This window comes from Nanorana parkeri, unplaced genomic scaffold (genome assembly GCF_000935625.1).
Source record: "Nanorana parkeri isolate BGI_ZX_2015 unplaced genomic scaffold, ASM93562v1 scaffold52, whole genome shotgun sequence".
NCBI classification, from domain to species: Eukaryota; Metazoa; Chordata; class Amphibia; order Anura; family Dicroglossidae; genus Nanorana; species Nanorana parkeri.
In genome coordinates this window covers 66,376-83,184 of record NW_017306320.1, presented here as the reverse complement: position 1 = coordinate 83,184, position 16,809 = coordinate 66,376, and the positions used below count along the sequence as shown (strand labels likewise).

General features: G+C 39.8%; 1 protein-coding gene across 1 annotated transcript in view; it reads right to left on the bottom strand.

The window, feature by feature from the left end:
- Nucleotides 1-16,430, bottom strand: part of PAPPA2 (pappalysin 2) — a 154,355-nt gene extending 137,925 nt beyond the window's left edge. Inside the window, exon 1 of the mRNA XM_018575089.1 lies at nucleotides 15,743-16,430. Within this exon, the coding sequence (XP_018430591.1) occupies nucleotides 15,743-16,430 (688 nt within the window). The remainder of the gene's footprint in view (nucleotides 1-15,742) is intronic.
- Between the last annotated feature and the right edge of the window lie 379 nt (nucleotides 16,431-16,809).

Sequence of the window (16,809 nt, the reverse complement as noted above, 5' to 3'; positions counted from 1 at the left end):
ATATATATATATACATACAGTTGCCAGATAAACCCTGCCCCTGCAACAAAAATCAGTCCACCCTTGCCATTTCTACACCTCCTTTGCATGGTAACCAAGAATGGGCTTCAAGCAGAATCTAAAAGACTTTGACTTTTAGACCAGCAGTGCCAGAAGAGTATCTTGTAAAGCGCTGCGCAAACTGCGCTATATAAATCCTGCATAATAATAATGATAATTAAAGTGGACCTTTACCCCCTTTCACTAAAATCACACCAGCATGCTCCTCTGCGTGCTGATATGAAATCCTATTGCATTCATTAGTTAAACAACACATTTTTCTTTTACTTACAATTATTGTTTTTCCACTTCCAGGTTTGCTTTGGCAAAAGTCATGTAATCGTGCCCAAGCATTGGAATCCTAGGAAGTCTATATATGCAGAGCATTGCTGGGGAATCTCTTCTGTAATCTCATGATGTCAGGGAAGGGCATTTTCCTCCCCTGCGATGATGTGCACGGTCACATGTCTTAGTCACATGTGCCAGAGTTCAGGGAAGTAAATGGAGATGGCTTAAAGTGACATTAAACCCTCAGATTTTTTAACATAAAACAATACTGTACTTAACCCATGGTAGTTTCCCTTCTCTATAAATAATGAGTATAGTCTGGATCTCAACTTTATCAGTCACCACAGAAGGGTGGTAAATATTATTGGGGCAGCCTGGTTGCTAAAAAGGTGGAAACTTCAAAGCCACAACGGGCAGCAACAAAACTCATTATGAATTGTACACCAACACACCTTCCATGCAGTGCAAATTTCAGAGGATTGGAGACTTCGTTGAACCATCATTAACTTTGATTATGGCTACATTCGGTGTGGCATCATTTCAATAAGCTTATGCAATGCCACAACATTTATTTCTATCCAGAGTTGTATTCATTTTTCACCAAGATCTTGCAGTGATGATGGGAGAGTCGGACCACTGCGTAACAAATCTTTTCCAGCACATCCCAAAGATTCTTAATGGGGTTAAGGTCTGGACTCTGTGGTGGCCAATCCATATGTGAAAATGATTTTTCTTGCTCCCTGAACCACTCACAATTTGAGTCCCATGAGTCCTGGAATTGTCATCTTGGAATATGCCCATATCATCAGGGAAGAAATAATTTATTGATGAAAATGCTGGTCATTTAGTATTTTCAGGTGGGCAAGCTGACCTTATTTTTTTGGGACATAACATTGCTGAACCTAGACCTACTATCCAGTGGAAGGCTCTGACCTATTTGCTTAACTAAATCCAGGTTGGACAGGCAATGTATATAATCTTACACTTCATAGGGTACGAAGAGCACCATACGGTTTACAGGACTTTTGTCAGGTGACCACTAACCAGTGGCAATGATCGTATGTGGCACTCCATGGCACCCCATCTCAGCCTCTGCACTGTGGGCACAATTGTTATACAGGGTGTATAGAATGAGTCTGGCTGGGACTGCTGTTCTGCTTTCCTCTACTGATATGAATATTGTTGGGAACGTTATATACCTTTTTTTTTTAACTTACTAATTAAAGTTATTTCTATTTAAAATGTAAATCCTCTTTTTGGTTTGTCATCCATTTATTGTTGTAGATTGTTGTTTCCTCCCACAGCTACAGGAGTAGATACAGCTAAGAGATTTTAATGACAGCACTTTAAATGAGTGCTTCTCAACCTTTTTTTTAGTCACAGCACCCTTTAAAAGTATGCACAATTTTGAGGTACCCCAATCTAAATGTAAAAAACACAAATGTAAAAAAGCTATGTGTAGCTCCTCCAAGATTAATACCAGACCCTTATTTCAGATAGGGTTTTGGTATAGGTTTTAAGTTGGGATCCAACCACAAAAGTGGGGTCCTTCACATCAGAGTCCTCCCTTCAAATCAGGACCTCCTTCACATCAGTGCCCCCCGTTTCACATCAGAGCCCACCTTAACATTAGGAGCTACCCCTCTCACACCAGGAACCCCCTTTCACATCAGAAGCCCCTTTTCACATTAGAATACCCATTGACATTAGAGTGTCCCCTTTACATCAGAGCCACCCTTTCATATCCAAGTCACTTCCATATGCAGCAGAAGCCCCATTTACATCAGAAGCCCCTTTCACATGAGAGTACTCAGTCCCCCCTTAACATTAGAGTCCTAACATCATACAGTATAAGGAGCTGCAGCATGGCAGAAGGTGGCCTGGATGGAGGTAAACTCTCATTCTTTTTTGAATGGATCCCTTCCTCACTGGATTAGGTTCATTCATTTTCACAAAAGGCATGACGCTATGTGAAAACTTTGAGAAAACCCTGAGGAAGCCAGGATGCACCCCAGGGTTGAGAAAGGCTGCTTTAGAATGCTATAATTAAAAGGGCGCTGCAAAAGATAAGGACTCTTGTGAGTTACTGACCAATATAATCAGATAAAACCCTTTAGAATGACTGATATCAGTGTGGGGAATAACAAGGCAAATTATGCTGGTCGGATGTCTTAGATCTGACAGTTTTAAAATAGATTTTTGTAATCTTATCTAGGTTTATATGTATTAAGCTGGCCACACATATTACAATCTGGTTGTAAAAGCTTCTTTAGAACACCAATGTAACACCTGCCTGATTGTATAGAAATTGCACAAATGTTTACGTAGGCCATTATATTACAAATATTTGGTAAACAAATTTACAGAGGTTGTACAATCAGATTGTAAGGTATATGGCCAGCTCTTTCTTTTGCTTGCACACTATGTGGTTTACCAACTGTTATTTAAATGTCTTCTCTATAGATAGATACATATACTGTATGAGCTCATTGAAATTCTAAGAGTTGTATAACTCTAAATCAAGGGAACACTTGACTTAGTAGAGCACCATAGATTTAATTTCACTCTTTACCAACCTTACCCATTCAGCTTGTATAACTTACAAGTCTGTTAGCGGGAGTCTGCATAGGGGGCCTGGCTTGCTTTTTTGTGACTGTATTACCATGGCCTTTATGTATTGGTCCTTGGAATGTTGGATAATTATCTTAGGGTCTGCCAAGTTTAGATCTCTGAAACAGCTCAGCTTATTCATCAAAGTGTCCTACAGGAATGCTATTGTCTGATTGTAATACCTGTATGCAGGCAGTATGGAGTTACAGGAGTCATTTTATGCAAGAAAGTACAGCAACCTGTGAATTAAATTTCTCTGAAACGCTCAGAGTTTGATCAATAGCCCCTGAATTATTCATTACGAAGCAATGGATATGTCCTTGTTTTAATCAGCAAAAGTCCTGAAAAATAAATTATAAGCTCATAAGATGCATAGAATAGGTAAAAGGGTCTAATTAGTATTAAAATGGTATACCAGAGATTTCATTTGTGTAACCTTAGATGAGAATGATGATGCCATACCATTTAATATGTCTCATTTTAGAATCATCTATATGTTGCCAGTATGTTGCATTTTTCTTTACTAATGATCAGTTTCCGAGCAAGGTGAAAGTCGGTATTTTTTGCCTACATTTATGATACCCAAGTTAAAAGATCTTTGTTTGATATAAGATATGGTTTGGGTAAGGTATGGGTACTAGATGAGATCCTATAGCCACTACTCACCACTCTACACCTTTAGCAGGTTTTAAAGTGGTGGTAAATGTAGGGATGCACTTACCTTTTTTGGGCTATAAATCTGCATGTTTTATTATTAATATTGTATTTATTATCCGAACAAATGCTCCATGTCAATTTCACCTTTATTTGCAGGCATTGTTAAAATAAAGATCTAATGTTTGTCTGTTCATATATGTTTCAAAAATTCAACAGCTTCCATACGGCCTGCTTATTTTGTCACGTGACTGTACCTATCCAGAATCTTGATGTGCCTTTGGGCAGGATTATGAAATGCGTATCATTATGCCATAATCAGAGCATTTTAGAAACAGACCAGTATACACATGGAAACATACCTGCTGAGTTTGTTGGGTGAGGTACTAATGGCATAGGACTTTATATGTATTTTCAAGAGCTGATATGTTAATAGAGCTTTAAGAGTTGTTCCCACCTATATCTATCCAATTCTCCATGTAGAGGACCTTCCCTATTTCTTCTTCCCATTTCTGCATGTATGAGTTCACTTTTGTGGAAGCTTTCCAGAATGCACAAGGAGATAAGACTCTGTGCATGGGATTTGCATAGGTATCTCTGTTCATAGTTTATTAGAGTTTGTAATATATAATCTTTGTAAAAATGATATATAGTGTAAAGGATTGAGAAAAACATGAAGTTGTTATAATATTGAATAGAATCACATATTTTACGGTTAAGGCTTAAACTTGTGGACAATAAGTGAGGTCTCAAGACCAGAAAAAGCCATAGAATGGAGAATAGTATTACAATGGCTGTCTGCTATGCCAAATAGAGTCCATTATGACAATTCTGTTTGGCCATTCAGACAAGGGCAAGTTACATAACCTTTCAGGTAAATGTTGTGATATTACCTATACCTAATTCACTTCTATTCCTATATAAGATGATTTTGTTGATTCTTGATATGCCCAGATAATCATAAGAGTTGTTTAATATATGCACATTTCTTTGAAAGGAGGTGTTCTCTACTTTCTACAAAAATGTGGATTGAATGTGTATCATTCACTGCTGCTTTTTTTTTACAAAAAATCAGTCAATCACTGACATCACATCCTGTTATTCTTGCCCAAACATTGTAACAGTCACCGGGGAGATTGGGGGAAGGCTGCAGTAAGATATTGCTGCAAATGGAGAGAGGATATTCTTAACTCAGGCCTCAAACCAGTTATAGCCTGTTCATTATGAGTTTATCTCTAAGAATTTTCTGTTCTTGCCAGGGTTTCCATATACTTTCTGTTTACTCCTGGCATTATACTAACACTCACTGTCAGAAGGATTTACAAGTAAAGTTGTTAATTTATAATGTTACAACCTTTTGAGCCTGAATTGTGAAACAAGTTCATAGCTTTGCTTCTGGTATTCTTTTAGTTTAAAAAAAAAACAACAATAAACAAAAAGTTGTAGCATCCATTGGTTTCCTTTGTTCTGAGTACCTGATACTCATATGTATGGCTCGGCTTCCTATTTATGCCTAAGAGAACAGTGTAGGGCTACTGGTATTTTTTTAGTACTTGATTTGGAGACTGAGCGAGTTCCCCACTTGACAGACAGCTGGCACACACATTCTTTGTTTCCTATGGTCTGTCACATTCATTTTTTTTGGTTGTCAAAACACATTAAAATAAATATAAGGGAGCACAGCATTGCCTTGTGGTGTGGCAAAGACAGCTTTAGCTTCTCTTCTTTCAGTGCACAGACGGCCAGTTTTAAACAGCAGATCCAGAAGCTGTGTTTAAATGAACTGTGAATTCTGACCCTATAGCTGTCAACGTTCGTATAAAATTTCATGGGACAATTAGCTGCTGAGCAAGTAAATATTTCAACCACACAGCCTCAGCATGCGAGATTGACACAGGATATTGTTTATGAATATATAGCACTTTGAACTGTGAAAACTGGATCAATGTCTTTCTTCCGCATATATATATATGGGTAAATGTATAAGCTGGTGCTCATAAACTGGTGCTCATATCACCATGAAAGTAACGCCTACAGTCACCAAATACTTAGCTGATATTTAAGATCCACAGTATAAAAAAGCAACAACATTCCTTGTTTATTGTAGTATAGCAGTACAGGTAAACTAGTAAACTAGGTAAACTAGTAAGGAATGCAATATTGCTGCCCACCCCACCCCACCCAAAATAATTAAATCTCTTTTGGATAGAGCTGCTTTTAAAGGTGAACTGGTACTTTGCACACTAAGGAAAGTAACAGTTAGGGATGCAGCAATACCAGTTCAGATACCATATGACATAGCCTCAGTTATATTCATGTTGATATAGTTAAGAAATTATATGATTTCCCTATGCCTTTTTCTATAGCTATTCTATAGTAAGTTATATGCTGCCATCTAGTGACCCTTTGTGGTAATGCACTTGTTTTTCATGTTCCTTTTTCTGAGATCGATGACACATTTCCCCTTTGTATGTATGCCCCACCCTTCTTGTTGGTCAGTACTTCCTGTGTCATGGCCACAGCTAACAGTCCACATGTAACAGGGACACGTGTATTCTGCACAGTACGCTACGAAAGCATCATCCTTTGACCGCATAAATACCACAATTCATTCATCTGTTGTATCCTGTCATCTGCTGTAACCTGATGTTCAGAATAAAGCACCTTTGTGGATGGAAACGGTATTTGGTGAGTTCAGCAATCTGATAAGGATTGTCCGCAGTGATTGTATCTGCTTTTTACAGGCCAGGCATAGAGGTCTCAGCAAGGGATATATTGCTATTACAACAATCGGAGTCAGAATAGCAGCATTGTTGCCATATCATCTGAGGAAGCAACATTAGGTAGGCTACACTGGCAGGCTAAACATGTACTTGTGAGACACAACGGGACTAAGAGAAAACTAAGTGGAGAGGCACTTATAATTAAGTGCTGTTGCACATCATTGTTTTAATTGGGGGCTATAGTTCTACTGTAAGTGTTGTGCTATGCTCACATGCTTCAGTATTTGTGTGCATGGGCTTAAGTTGGCATTTTGCATTTAAAGAGCGGCAAGATGAGCAAATTCTGCCTAAGACAAAGCTGGCATGTAGTCACAACCATGCAACGTGCATATTTTCTTTCAGTTGCAATTGATGTTTACATTATAAAAAGCTAAGTTTGTGTGTCCAAAGTATAAAAACTGAAAGAAAAACAAATAACCGTGGCCTGTTCACAAAGAATTTCTCAAATTAATCGGGCTCACAACTTTTAGTATATCTATTTTGACAGAATTTGCTGACCTGTTTTCCTTGTATTCATACTGCAGCAATCTAAAGGCCAGCAAGCTAGAAAAACACTGAAATAGCTTTTAGAAGTTGAGAACAAAATTGCTGTATTTTTGGAAGAACCTGCCAACAAAACTGTTGAATGATAACCAAGGTATCTACCTAGAACAAAGCCAACAAATGTGTACAGAGGAAAAGAGAATGACTTGCATTACAAGTAACTATGAATGCCAAATACATTGTTGTACTTAAACTGAATTTATTTATTGTTGCTGGCCAATGTTCCTCAATATGCTTATGCGCAAATTGATTAGCCCTTTAGAATAATTATCATCTGATAGCACAAAAGCTTCTTTTTAGTGCTCACTACTACTGTTCTGGTTTACCTGCCTTTAGGAAAAGAACCAAACCACACAGCAAGGGATAGTCACTGTACTCAGTTGTACAGTTTACATATTTTTCTTTAGGGAAAAACAACAGTTTCTTATGTATGTTTGCAACTACAATGCAATAACAGAATATATATTATATATATTTACTATATTGTCAAAAGTATTGGGACACCCCTCCAAATCATTGCATTCAGGTGTTCCAATAACCTCCATGACCACAGGTGTATAAAATCAAGCACCTCAGCATGCAGACGCTTCTACAAACATTTGTGAAAGAATGGGTCGCTCTCAGGAGCTCAGTGAATTCAAGCGTGGTACCGTGATAGGTTGCCACCTGTGCTATATGTCCATCTGTGAAATTTCCTTGCCACTAAATATTCCACAGTCAACTGTTAGTGGTATTATAACAAAGTGGAGGCAACTGGGAACAACAGCAACTCGAAGAGGTAGGCCACGTAAAATGACACAGCGGTGTCAGCGCATGTTGAAACACAAAGTGCGCAGAAATCGCCAACTGTCTGCAGAGTCAATAGCTACAGACCTCCAAACTTCGTGTGGCCTTCAGATTGGCACAATAACAGTGTGCAGAGAGTTCATGGAATGGGTTTCCATGGCCGAGCAGCTGCATCCAAGCCGTACATCACGAAGCGCAATGCAAAGCATCGGATGCAGTGGTGTAAAGCACGCCGTCAGTGGACTCTAGAGAAGTGGAGACGTGTTCTCTGGAGTGACGAATCACGCTTCTCTGTCTGGCAATCCAATGGACGTGTCTGGGTTTGGCGGCTGCCAGGAGAACGGTACATGCCTGACTGCATTGTGCCAAGTGTAAAGTTTGGAGGAGGGGGATTATGGCGTGTGGTTGTCTGTCAGGGGTTGGGCTTGGCCCCTTAGTTCCAGTGAAGGGAACTCTTGACGTATCAGTCCACCAAGACATTTTGGGCAATTTCATGCTCCCAACTTTGTAGGAACAGTTTGGGGATGGCCCCTTCCTGTTCCAACATGACAGAGCACCAGTGCACAAAGCAAGGCCCATAAAGGCATGGATGAGCGAGTTTGGGGTGGAGGAACTTGACTGGCCTGCACAGAGTCCTGACCTCAACACGGTAGAACACCTTTGGAATGAATTAGAGAGGAGACTGCAAGGCAGGCCTTGTTGTCGAACATCAGTACCTGACCTCACAAATGTGATTCTGGAAGAATGGTCAAACATTCCCATAGCGCGCCCTTAAATCTTGTGGACGCCTTCCCAGAAGAGTTGAAGCTGTTATAGCTGCAAAGGGTGGGCAAACTCAATATTGAACTCTACGGGCTAAGACTGGGAAGCCATTAAAGTTCAGCTGCGTGTAAAGGCAGGTGTCCCAATACTTTTGGCAATGTAGTGTCTATTCTCTTTTCTTCCCAAGTCTTTTGACAGTGACCATGTTTACTAAGGGCAGATTACTAGCTCTCCTATTACTTCCTGGATTACTAGCACATGTGACCAGGACATGTGACCATGCACATCATCTCAGGGGAGGAAAATGGCTTTCCCTGAGATCTTGTGAGATTACAGATGGGATTTCCCAGCAATGCTCTGCTGATGACAAGGCAATCCCAGTGTGCATTGCTTTGGCAAACTGAAGTCATTTTGCCCTTTCAAAGCAGGAAGTGAATGTTCTGCAAGTGTATTTCAAAATCACAGCATTTTACACCTGACATGTCTATGTTATTATTAATCATCATACATAGAGTTATGCATTGATAGAATTTGATTTTTGAGTGTAAAGGTCCACTTTAATATATGTATTACAGTACTCCTGTATTATCTGCTCACTAAGTATTATAGTATCTAGATATTATAGTGACACAAAATGTCAGTTGTAAAAGAATCTTATTGAGTTATAACATTAGGTGTATAATGGTCTTGGTCTCCTACTGGGGCAGTACTCTTCTAACAAGAATTGTAGTAATGAGATCGGCTGTCTGGTGTGCAGTTATTTACACAGGCTGGCTATAGACTTTTTCACTTTTCAGCCAATAAAGCTAGGATTTAAGCATCTTTTATAGTAGAATTATGAAGGAAGATTCAGTCCCACACTCCAAGTAGCCGTCTGAAAGTTTTATTGTTACACCATTAAAATCAGAACAGGGGAACAGAACAAGGTAACCTGGCCAACAGTCTTTACGTGTGTCAGCAGTAAACAAATAAAATTAACATTTGTGAGTAACAATATTTTGAAGCATCAATTAGCTGAATCTTCCAGCACTGGAAAGTTTCTGCATTTCAGGAGTCTAAATATGCTGAAACTATTTGTATGTGGCAGTTGGAGAAATCTTTTTTTTTTTTTTACACTGAATGAGTGCTACACAGTAACTGTGTGAAATCTTTCTAACCAGAAAACCTCAGCAGTCAAAATATAGAAAATGAACAAATATTTTGTCTTTTGTTGTATATGAGCAGTATTATTCAGAACACTCTACAGTTAAAGAAGAACTCTGGGCGGCATTATTCTTAACCCTTGCAGTGGGGCTACACCGTATGGCAAGGGTCAAGTTCTCATTAAAATTAAAAAATAAATTAAAATAAAAAACGTATACTCACCTGAACCTCGCAGCCATCTAGCTGTTAGACTGGCCCCTGCAGCCTGTCTCCTCCTCTGCTCTGGCAGTCTCTGGTCCTGTGAGTCATCATGTCCTGTACAGTGTATAGGATGGGAAGATGCCAAGGGACATTCAATTGCTGAAGCTGAGTGGGGGAACCAGCCTAACAGCCAGCCAGCTCCAAGGTTCAGGTGAGTATAACTTTTATTTTTGTCACTAGATGGAAATGAACATTTAACCCTTCCATTGCGGGGGTAACCCTACAGCAAGGTTTAAAAAAAAAAAAACTCTGGGGAAAACATTCATAAACCCTTGATGTGGGGCTACCCCTGCCCTGTGGGGGTTAACTGCTCTTTTGTTTCTAGGTGCCAAAAAAAAAACTGGGAACTTCTATTGTGATTATGATGGGAAATTTCTTGACAAATGGTCCCTTCCTTTTGTGGACTCTCTAGTTCTTCATGAACATCTTATCAAACTGGTTGATGGTTTCTTTACCTTTAGGGACTTCACCGATAGCCAGTTGGAATCCCTATTTAAATCTCAGTTTGAAATATTTGGAATGACTCTCCTTGTTGGCAGTGACTTTAATTTGTAAAACCATGTCTCAGTGCATGTCCAGTGGATCTTTTACAAAGAACTCCTATACAGCACAGGAAAATACCCTCCAGCTTGGCAACTTGTTGAGCAACTGTCAGAAGCCCTTGACATCAATTATGATGGCCTCTTACAGGCATACAAGTTGGGGTCTTACATGGCAATAATGTCTGTCATATGCCTAGGACCAGGGGTCTGAAATTCCCATCGCCCGATGCCCGGGACATGCAGTTCCGGGCGCTGGGCTGGTATTTTTTCTCTACATTTAGCCTGTTTTGGGCAAACAGCAGCGATAAACATAGAGGGCAAAGCTGTTTTATACAGGTGATCTTGAGCGGCTGTATAGCCACCCAAGATCACTTGAAAGCAGCCCTATTGTTACTTCCCCGCTTCCCCCTCCATGGTCCGTCCCTCCCGAACACCGCCTCTCTCCTCGGCCACTGCCACTCTTCCTGCTCACTATCTATCACCGCTCTCCGTCTCTGTCATCATACTCTGCCTCTGTCACCGCCTGCTGCCTCCCTCCTTGCTGTGGTTTTTGGGGTCCCCGCTCTTCTGGGGACCCGGGGCCACAGTAAATTACAAGCAGGGAGCAGATCGGAGAACATCCATTCTCCACTCTGCTCTGTGTGAGCACTGACAAAGGAATGCTGCACTCACAGCCTTCCTGTCACAGGAGAATGAGCACAGTGCTACTCCTGTATTGGAGGTGACAGGTTCAATAAAGGGAACCTGTCGCCTCCAAATGTTATCACACGGGCTTCTTAGCTTCTGTGTGATAGCAATAAAGTTTTTTTTTTTTAAAGTTAAAAAAAATTATGAAAATGTAAAACGTAATAAATTAAATGTAAAAAATAAATTAAATAAATAAAAAATAAAAATAAAGCAAATGATAATAAGATAAATAGAAATTTAGCAAATTTAAAAAATCTGCTTGCGAATAAACACATGCATAGGGATTTGTCTGTGTGCACTGCGCCCATTCACTGTGTGCCATATTGTGTTAGCTGCGCAGGAGCACTCTCTAACACACAATGCACATTAAAAGGTAAATTTACCCACTCAAATCTGGCCCCCTATGCTATACTTACCTTTTGGTGAACGGTCTCTCCTGTCCGCCAGTATGGTTGTACTATCTCTACCCCATACTGCTGTCCGGTGCAGCCCTGTGCCATGTATTCTGAATTTCGTGTGTGCAAATTGCGAGTGCTCGTTGGTCAGCACCGTCACCTGACGGCGCTGACCAATGAGAAAAACTTCTTAGCACTGCTAAATACTGTTTTGGTTAAAATTATTTTTTTATCAGGACAAGTAGATTGTTATATAGGACATGTATATCGGGCCCCTGCTTTAGTGCTTGGACAATAAGTTTTTAAAAAAAGTGTCCACACCCCTGATAGATGTGCCTGGCATATGTTTAAACAATGTCCAATTCACTTGTTGTTTGAGGGAAGGCAACTCTTTCATCATACTCTAAACAGTGGCATGCCCACACCTCCTGACTCTTGCTCTGTGCACCTGCTTCAATGCAGGAGATCTGTTGATGAGACAGAAGTACCCCAGTCTTTACCTATTAAAGTTTTATTGCCTTGTAGGTGATCAGTCTGTCTCTTGTGAACTGCAGATCTTGTACCATAAACCTTCTGTTTAGTGTTGGAAATACAATAGCTTATGTAATATTGTCTTTTGAGCTGTAGGTAGCTCCGTGGGGCAGTGTTGGTCTCTTTGCTTATGTATACTTGCCTATGATATACAAGACATTCTATCTGTATGTATTTTTTTTCCTTCTATAATGCTGTATTCTGATGTAATGTCCTTATAAGCAAGGAAAACTTATTATAACATTCCTCAAGATCTCAGTGCTTCATCTAAACACATAACTAACAGGTTATGGGCCCAGACACTGAGCAGGACACTGCAAGTTAAAAAGAGTCGCATCCAAGCTACTGAAAAATGGCAAGTAGTTCAGATATTTTGCAATCGCAAAGTTCAACAATAGCAACTACTGGCTATGGAAGTTCAAGCTTGAAGTGCTGCTAAGCAAAGATAACGTGTGGCAAGTATTGAGTACAGACAGACCCACTAATGGACCCGCAGAGGAAACAGGAAAAGAAGAACAGGCAAGCAAAAGCAATTATAAGTCTGCTAGTGGAAGACAACCAGCTTATCCACATAAGAAAAGAAAATACAGCTAAAGGTATGTGGACTGCATTACAGAACCTGCTTGAGCGTTCAAACCTGAACAGTAAACTATATCTGCTATGCAAGCTATATAAGATGAGGCTAGAACAAGGCCTGGAAATGTGGACATGCGAATGCCATGCTGGAAATCATAGAACAGCTACGTGCAATTCGAGAGGAAAATAAAGATAACCACATGATGCCATTACTGCTATGCAGCCTTCCAGAGTCATACAGAGCTCTTATTAACGCCCTAGAAACCAGACCTGAGCAGGATCTAACAGTAGAATACATTAAAGGAAAATATATCGATGAATATGACAGAAGGAAAGAAAATATGCACAATGAAGAAAACGAGAAAGCCCTTAAGGTGCATGAGAGCACAAAGCAAAACAAAGAATGCAGAGGATCAAAGCCTAGACGAGGGCACATTAAAGTGTTTGGATGTAAAGCTTAGCAAAGGGAAGCAATCCAAATTGGAGAACACAGCCATTGAAGGTATTCTGGTGGGCTATAGTGAACAAAGTAAGGGATATAGAATTCTCTACCCAAAGACTGACAACGTGACAAAGTCGCAGTGTTTATTTCGATGAGAACCCATCGCCAGAAACAATGATCCCGGGAAGTTGTGAAGTGAATATGCCCAGTGAACCAGTAAAGGAAACTGAGCAAAGTGAAGCTGCACAGGAATCAGCACAATGGATAAGTCAAATTACATATTAAATTCTGCTGAACAACCTAAAATTTCAAGATCCACTCGGGCAGCCATGGGAATACCTCCCTGCAAGCTGTCATAGACTGCTAAGACACATAGCATACTCAAACCAACATCATGGGAAGAAACAGAAAAATTACCAAAACGCAAAGCCAATCAATGGAGAAAGGCAGCAGAAAAAGAAATAAAATCCCTCCAAGAAAATAAAACCTGGACAATAAAGAGCAAGCCATTATTGACATTCAATATTGCTCATCAGAAGACTGCAGACACACTCGCCAAGACATTGCCAAAGGATCGTCACAGTTTTCTTTGAGAGAAGCTAAATGTCATATAGCAACGCATATGGTGTTGAGAAGGGGAGTTGGAAAAACAACAAGCTTGCAGTGCTTCATCTAAACACATAACCACCATTTAGAAATGTACTCCCACTTTTACCAATGGGTTATTGTTTCCTCATTTTATTGGGTATCTTACATGTTTCTTCTTTTCAGTTTGAATGCTCAGGCTTCAACCTGTTGCTTTTAATTAGACTCTGTAATCAGGTAACTGGTTATTTTGCTTTTCTTATTTTGTTTGGAATTTCTGTACCCCAGTGTACATAATCCTGGATTATTTATGCCCCTCAAACCCTAGGACTTTTGTCCTCCTGCGCTGCCTGGAGTCTGTCTTGGGGTATACTACTCCTTTTCCTACTCGCTCTCCTTTTTTGCAATTGAGTCTATTGATATTAGGATCAGTGCACGCCTTGGTGTGCTTATCTCTCCTAAGACTTGTCTCTTCAAGAGGGGCTTACGAACATTAAACATCAGCTTCCTGCTGCTTTTCCCTGATTATTTTGTCCACTCTAGAGCTTCTTGCCCACCTAACATCCACATCGTGGAATGCTTAATAGATCTGCTCTCTGCTCTTTGAGTATAGCAGGTACTATCCCATTTACCCCCCTATTGGATTTGTGGGATTGCTGGGAATTCTATTTTCCAATTCCATTAGAGTAGAACTACAGCTTACAATAATTTAATAACATAAAAATTATGAAAATGAAGAAAGCAGAAGCAGAGAGGTCCTCAGAAATAGCTTCCTTTCCAGCAAAGAGAACAGTAAGCAGCACAGTAGTCAGGGCCGTCTTTAATATCGATTGGGCAAACATTTTCTTGCCCCCGCCATGGCCCTCCCCCTAGCTGCCAAGCCCCTGCTACACCCCGCCCCTTACGTGAAGATTGGGGATGGAGTGATCAGCAGTATGTGATTACTCAGTTCTTGATCAATAGAGCCGACGTGTGGCAGCTGCAGTGTCACACGTACAGGCTACAGGCCATTTAATTTCTTTGGTTTAGAAACAGAGTCACTTTGGGGGGGCGTGGCTAGCCGCTGAAGAAGATGGCCGCTTAACTTCAGAGCTCCGTCTCCAGATTTCCCGAGCGACGCTACAGATCCAAGGGGAGCATAGTCCGTTAGGGAGTAGTGTAGGGTTATACTTTGGTATCTCATGATTTCGCTTCACCACTGAGGTAACCTATACCCCATATCGCTCCAAAGACAATCTTTTCATCTGCTCTATGGGTTCTGAGCGACATTTAAATGAGAAAGAGATTTGATTGTTGTGATATACGCTCTTAGTGTATGAGTGTATTCAGCTTTGTCATATGTACTTATGTGTAAAAAACAATAAACACTTGTTGAAATTAACAAAAAGAAACAGAGTCACTTTAAGTGTTTCACAAACTTTGTATCCAAGTGCCACTGGTACTGTTAAAATTGCTGTTTATGCCACTCGCTAACAATGCCAGTATCCAGTAAATGTTGATTGATGCCCATAAAAGCAGACATTTTTAAGCCACTTGTTAAATCAACATGCTTCTTTTAAGTGCCCCGTAATGGAGCCACCACTTGAGAGCATATTTTGTAGTGAAGTGATTATGCACTTAAACCCTCAGCCACACGGAGTTCTGAGCATTGTGACAAAAAGGGCAACCAATGGTACATGCCCTACAATTTAGAAAATGTTGCCTTAATGTTAAATTGTATTAAATTAGGTGGCAAATTGCAGGGTTAGAGTTCATAAATGTTGGTTACAAGGTTAATTTCTTAATTTGTTTCTCTGCAAAAAAATCTAGAAGACAAGTAGCCAATATGCCTAAAAAAATTAGAGCTGGTAACTAACATTTTATATATTTGTATTATTCTCAGTGGACTCTGTTACCTCCCTTTCCAAATGTGTTTTGCTGGCTCTAAAGGATTACTCTAAAACGGCAGTAGAATTCTGCATTAATATACGTCCTGTGTTACGCTATGTTTTGAAATCATATTAACCAATTGGCATTGGCATGTTAGGCAGGGTACATCTCATACTTTAGCGAATGACACCTATGAAATTAATCAAGCCTATAAAAAAGAATAAACAATAATACAAGAATTCTTACTTGTTATGACTGCTGGATCATTTTGGCCTCCCTCTGGCTTCACCCACAGTTCTACAGTGAAAGTTTCTTGAGGTATTTTCTGATCAGCTTCTGGATTTAAAACCAGTTGACTGTGTGCACTATGAAAGTAGAGGGCCCCATCAATGGGATTCTTCTGATGCAGTACAAAGGATACTGAGGAATTTGAGAAAAATCTCTGTGAATTTAACTCAGATTCCCTGGGGTATCTTCTATTTTCCTTCCGTGGCACATTCCGTTCTTTTACTGCTCTAGGGTTCCTTCTGAGGGACTTTTTGCTGAATATTTTTGAGATATGTCTGAGATGTTTTTTATTGTATATTGTATTCCAGTAATCGTTGCTCCCTAATTTAACTTTTGTGCCCCTTTTATTATCATTGGTTTTGTCTTTCTTTTGTATTTCTACACTGCATCCATGTTTCATGCATTCCAAATCTTCTATGTACTGTTGCTCTTGTGATGTGTAGTCTTCTTTAGGTGGATGATAGGAGCCCACTACAGTTCTTTTATCTGGATTGAGTCTACAGGGCTCTTTTGTTGAAAGTAACCTCTGATGTTCAGCTTTCAGTACTAATTCTTGTTTGCGCTGAAGAATATAATCTTCTTTATGCGGTCTTCCCCAACAGGATAAGAGGAACAAAGTCAAAAATGGTATCTCCAAGCATTGCATCTTGGCTCACAACTCCCAGATCTTCCTGATGCAAGAATTGATCAATGGTGCAGGCAGGTGCAGAAAATTGGAAAAAACAGGGGAAAAAAACGTATTCTTATAGAATATCAATGGCCTGTCTAATAAGTTTGTATATATTTTCTTGGTATGCATGAATACATTTGTTTACAACCTCCATATTATTGAAAAGTGTCTGGTTTCCTGTCTTCTCTTGGACTTATTTTTTTTTAAATTTATTATGGAGATGCAGATTAGATTGTATTGGTACTGTCCAAAGTCTGTCATGCACTTAGTTATACATCTCCTCTCTATTTTCTACATTTTCTTAGCTTTTTTCTAGGCCTGAAACCATACTAGCAGCTTAATGTGTGAGCGTAGT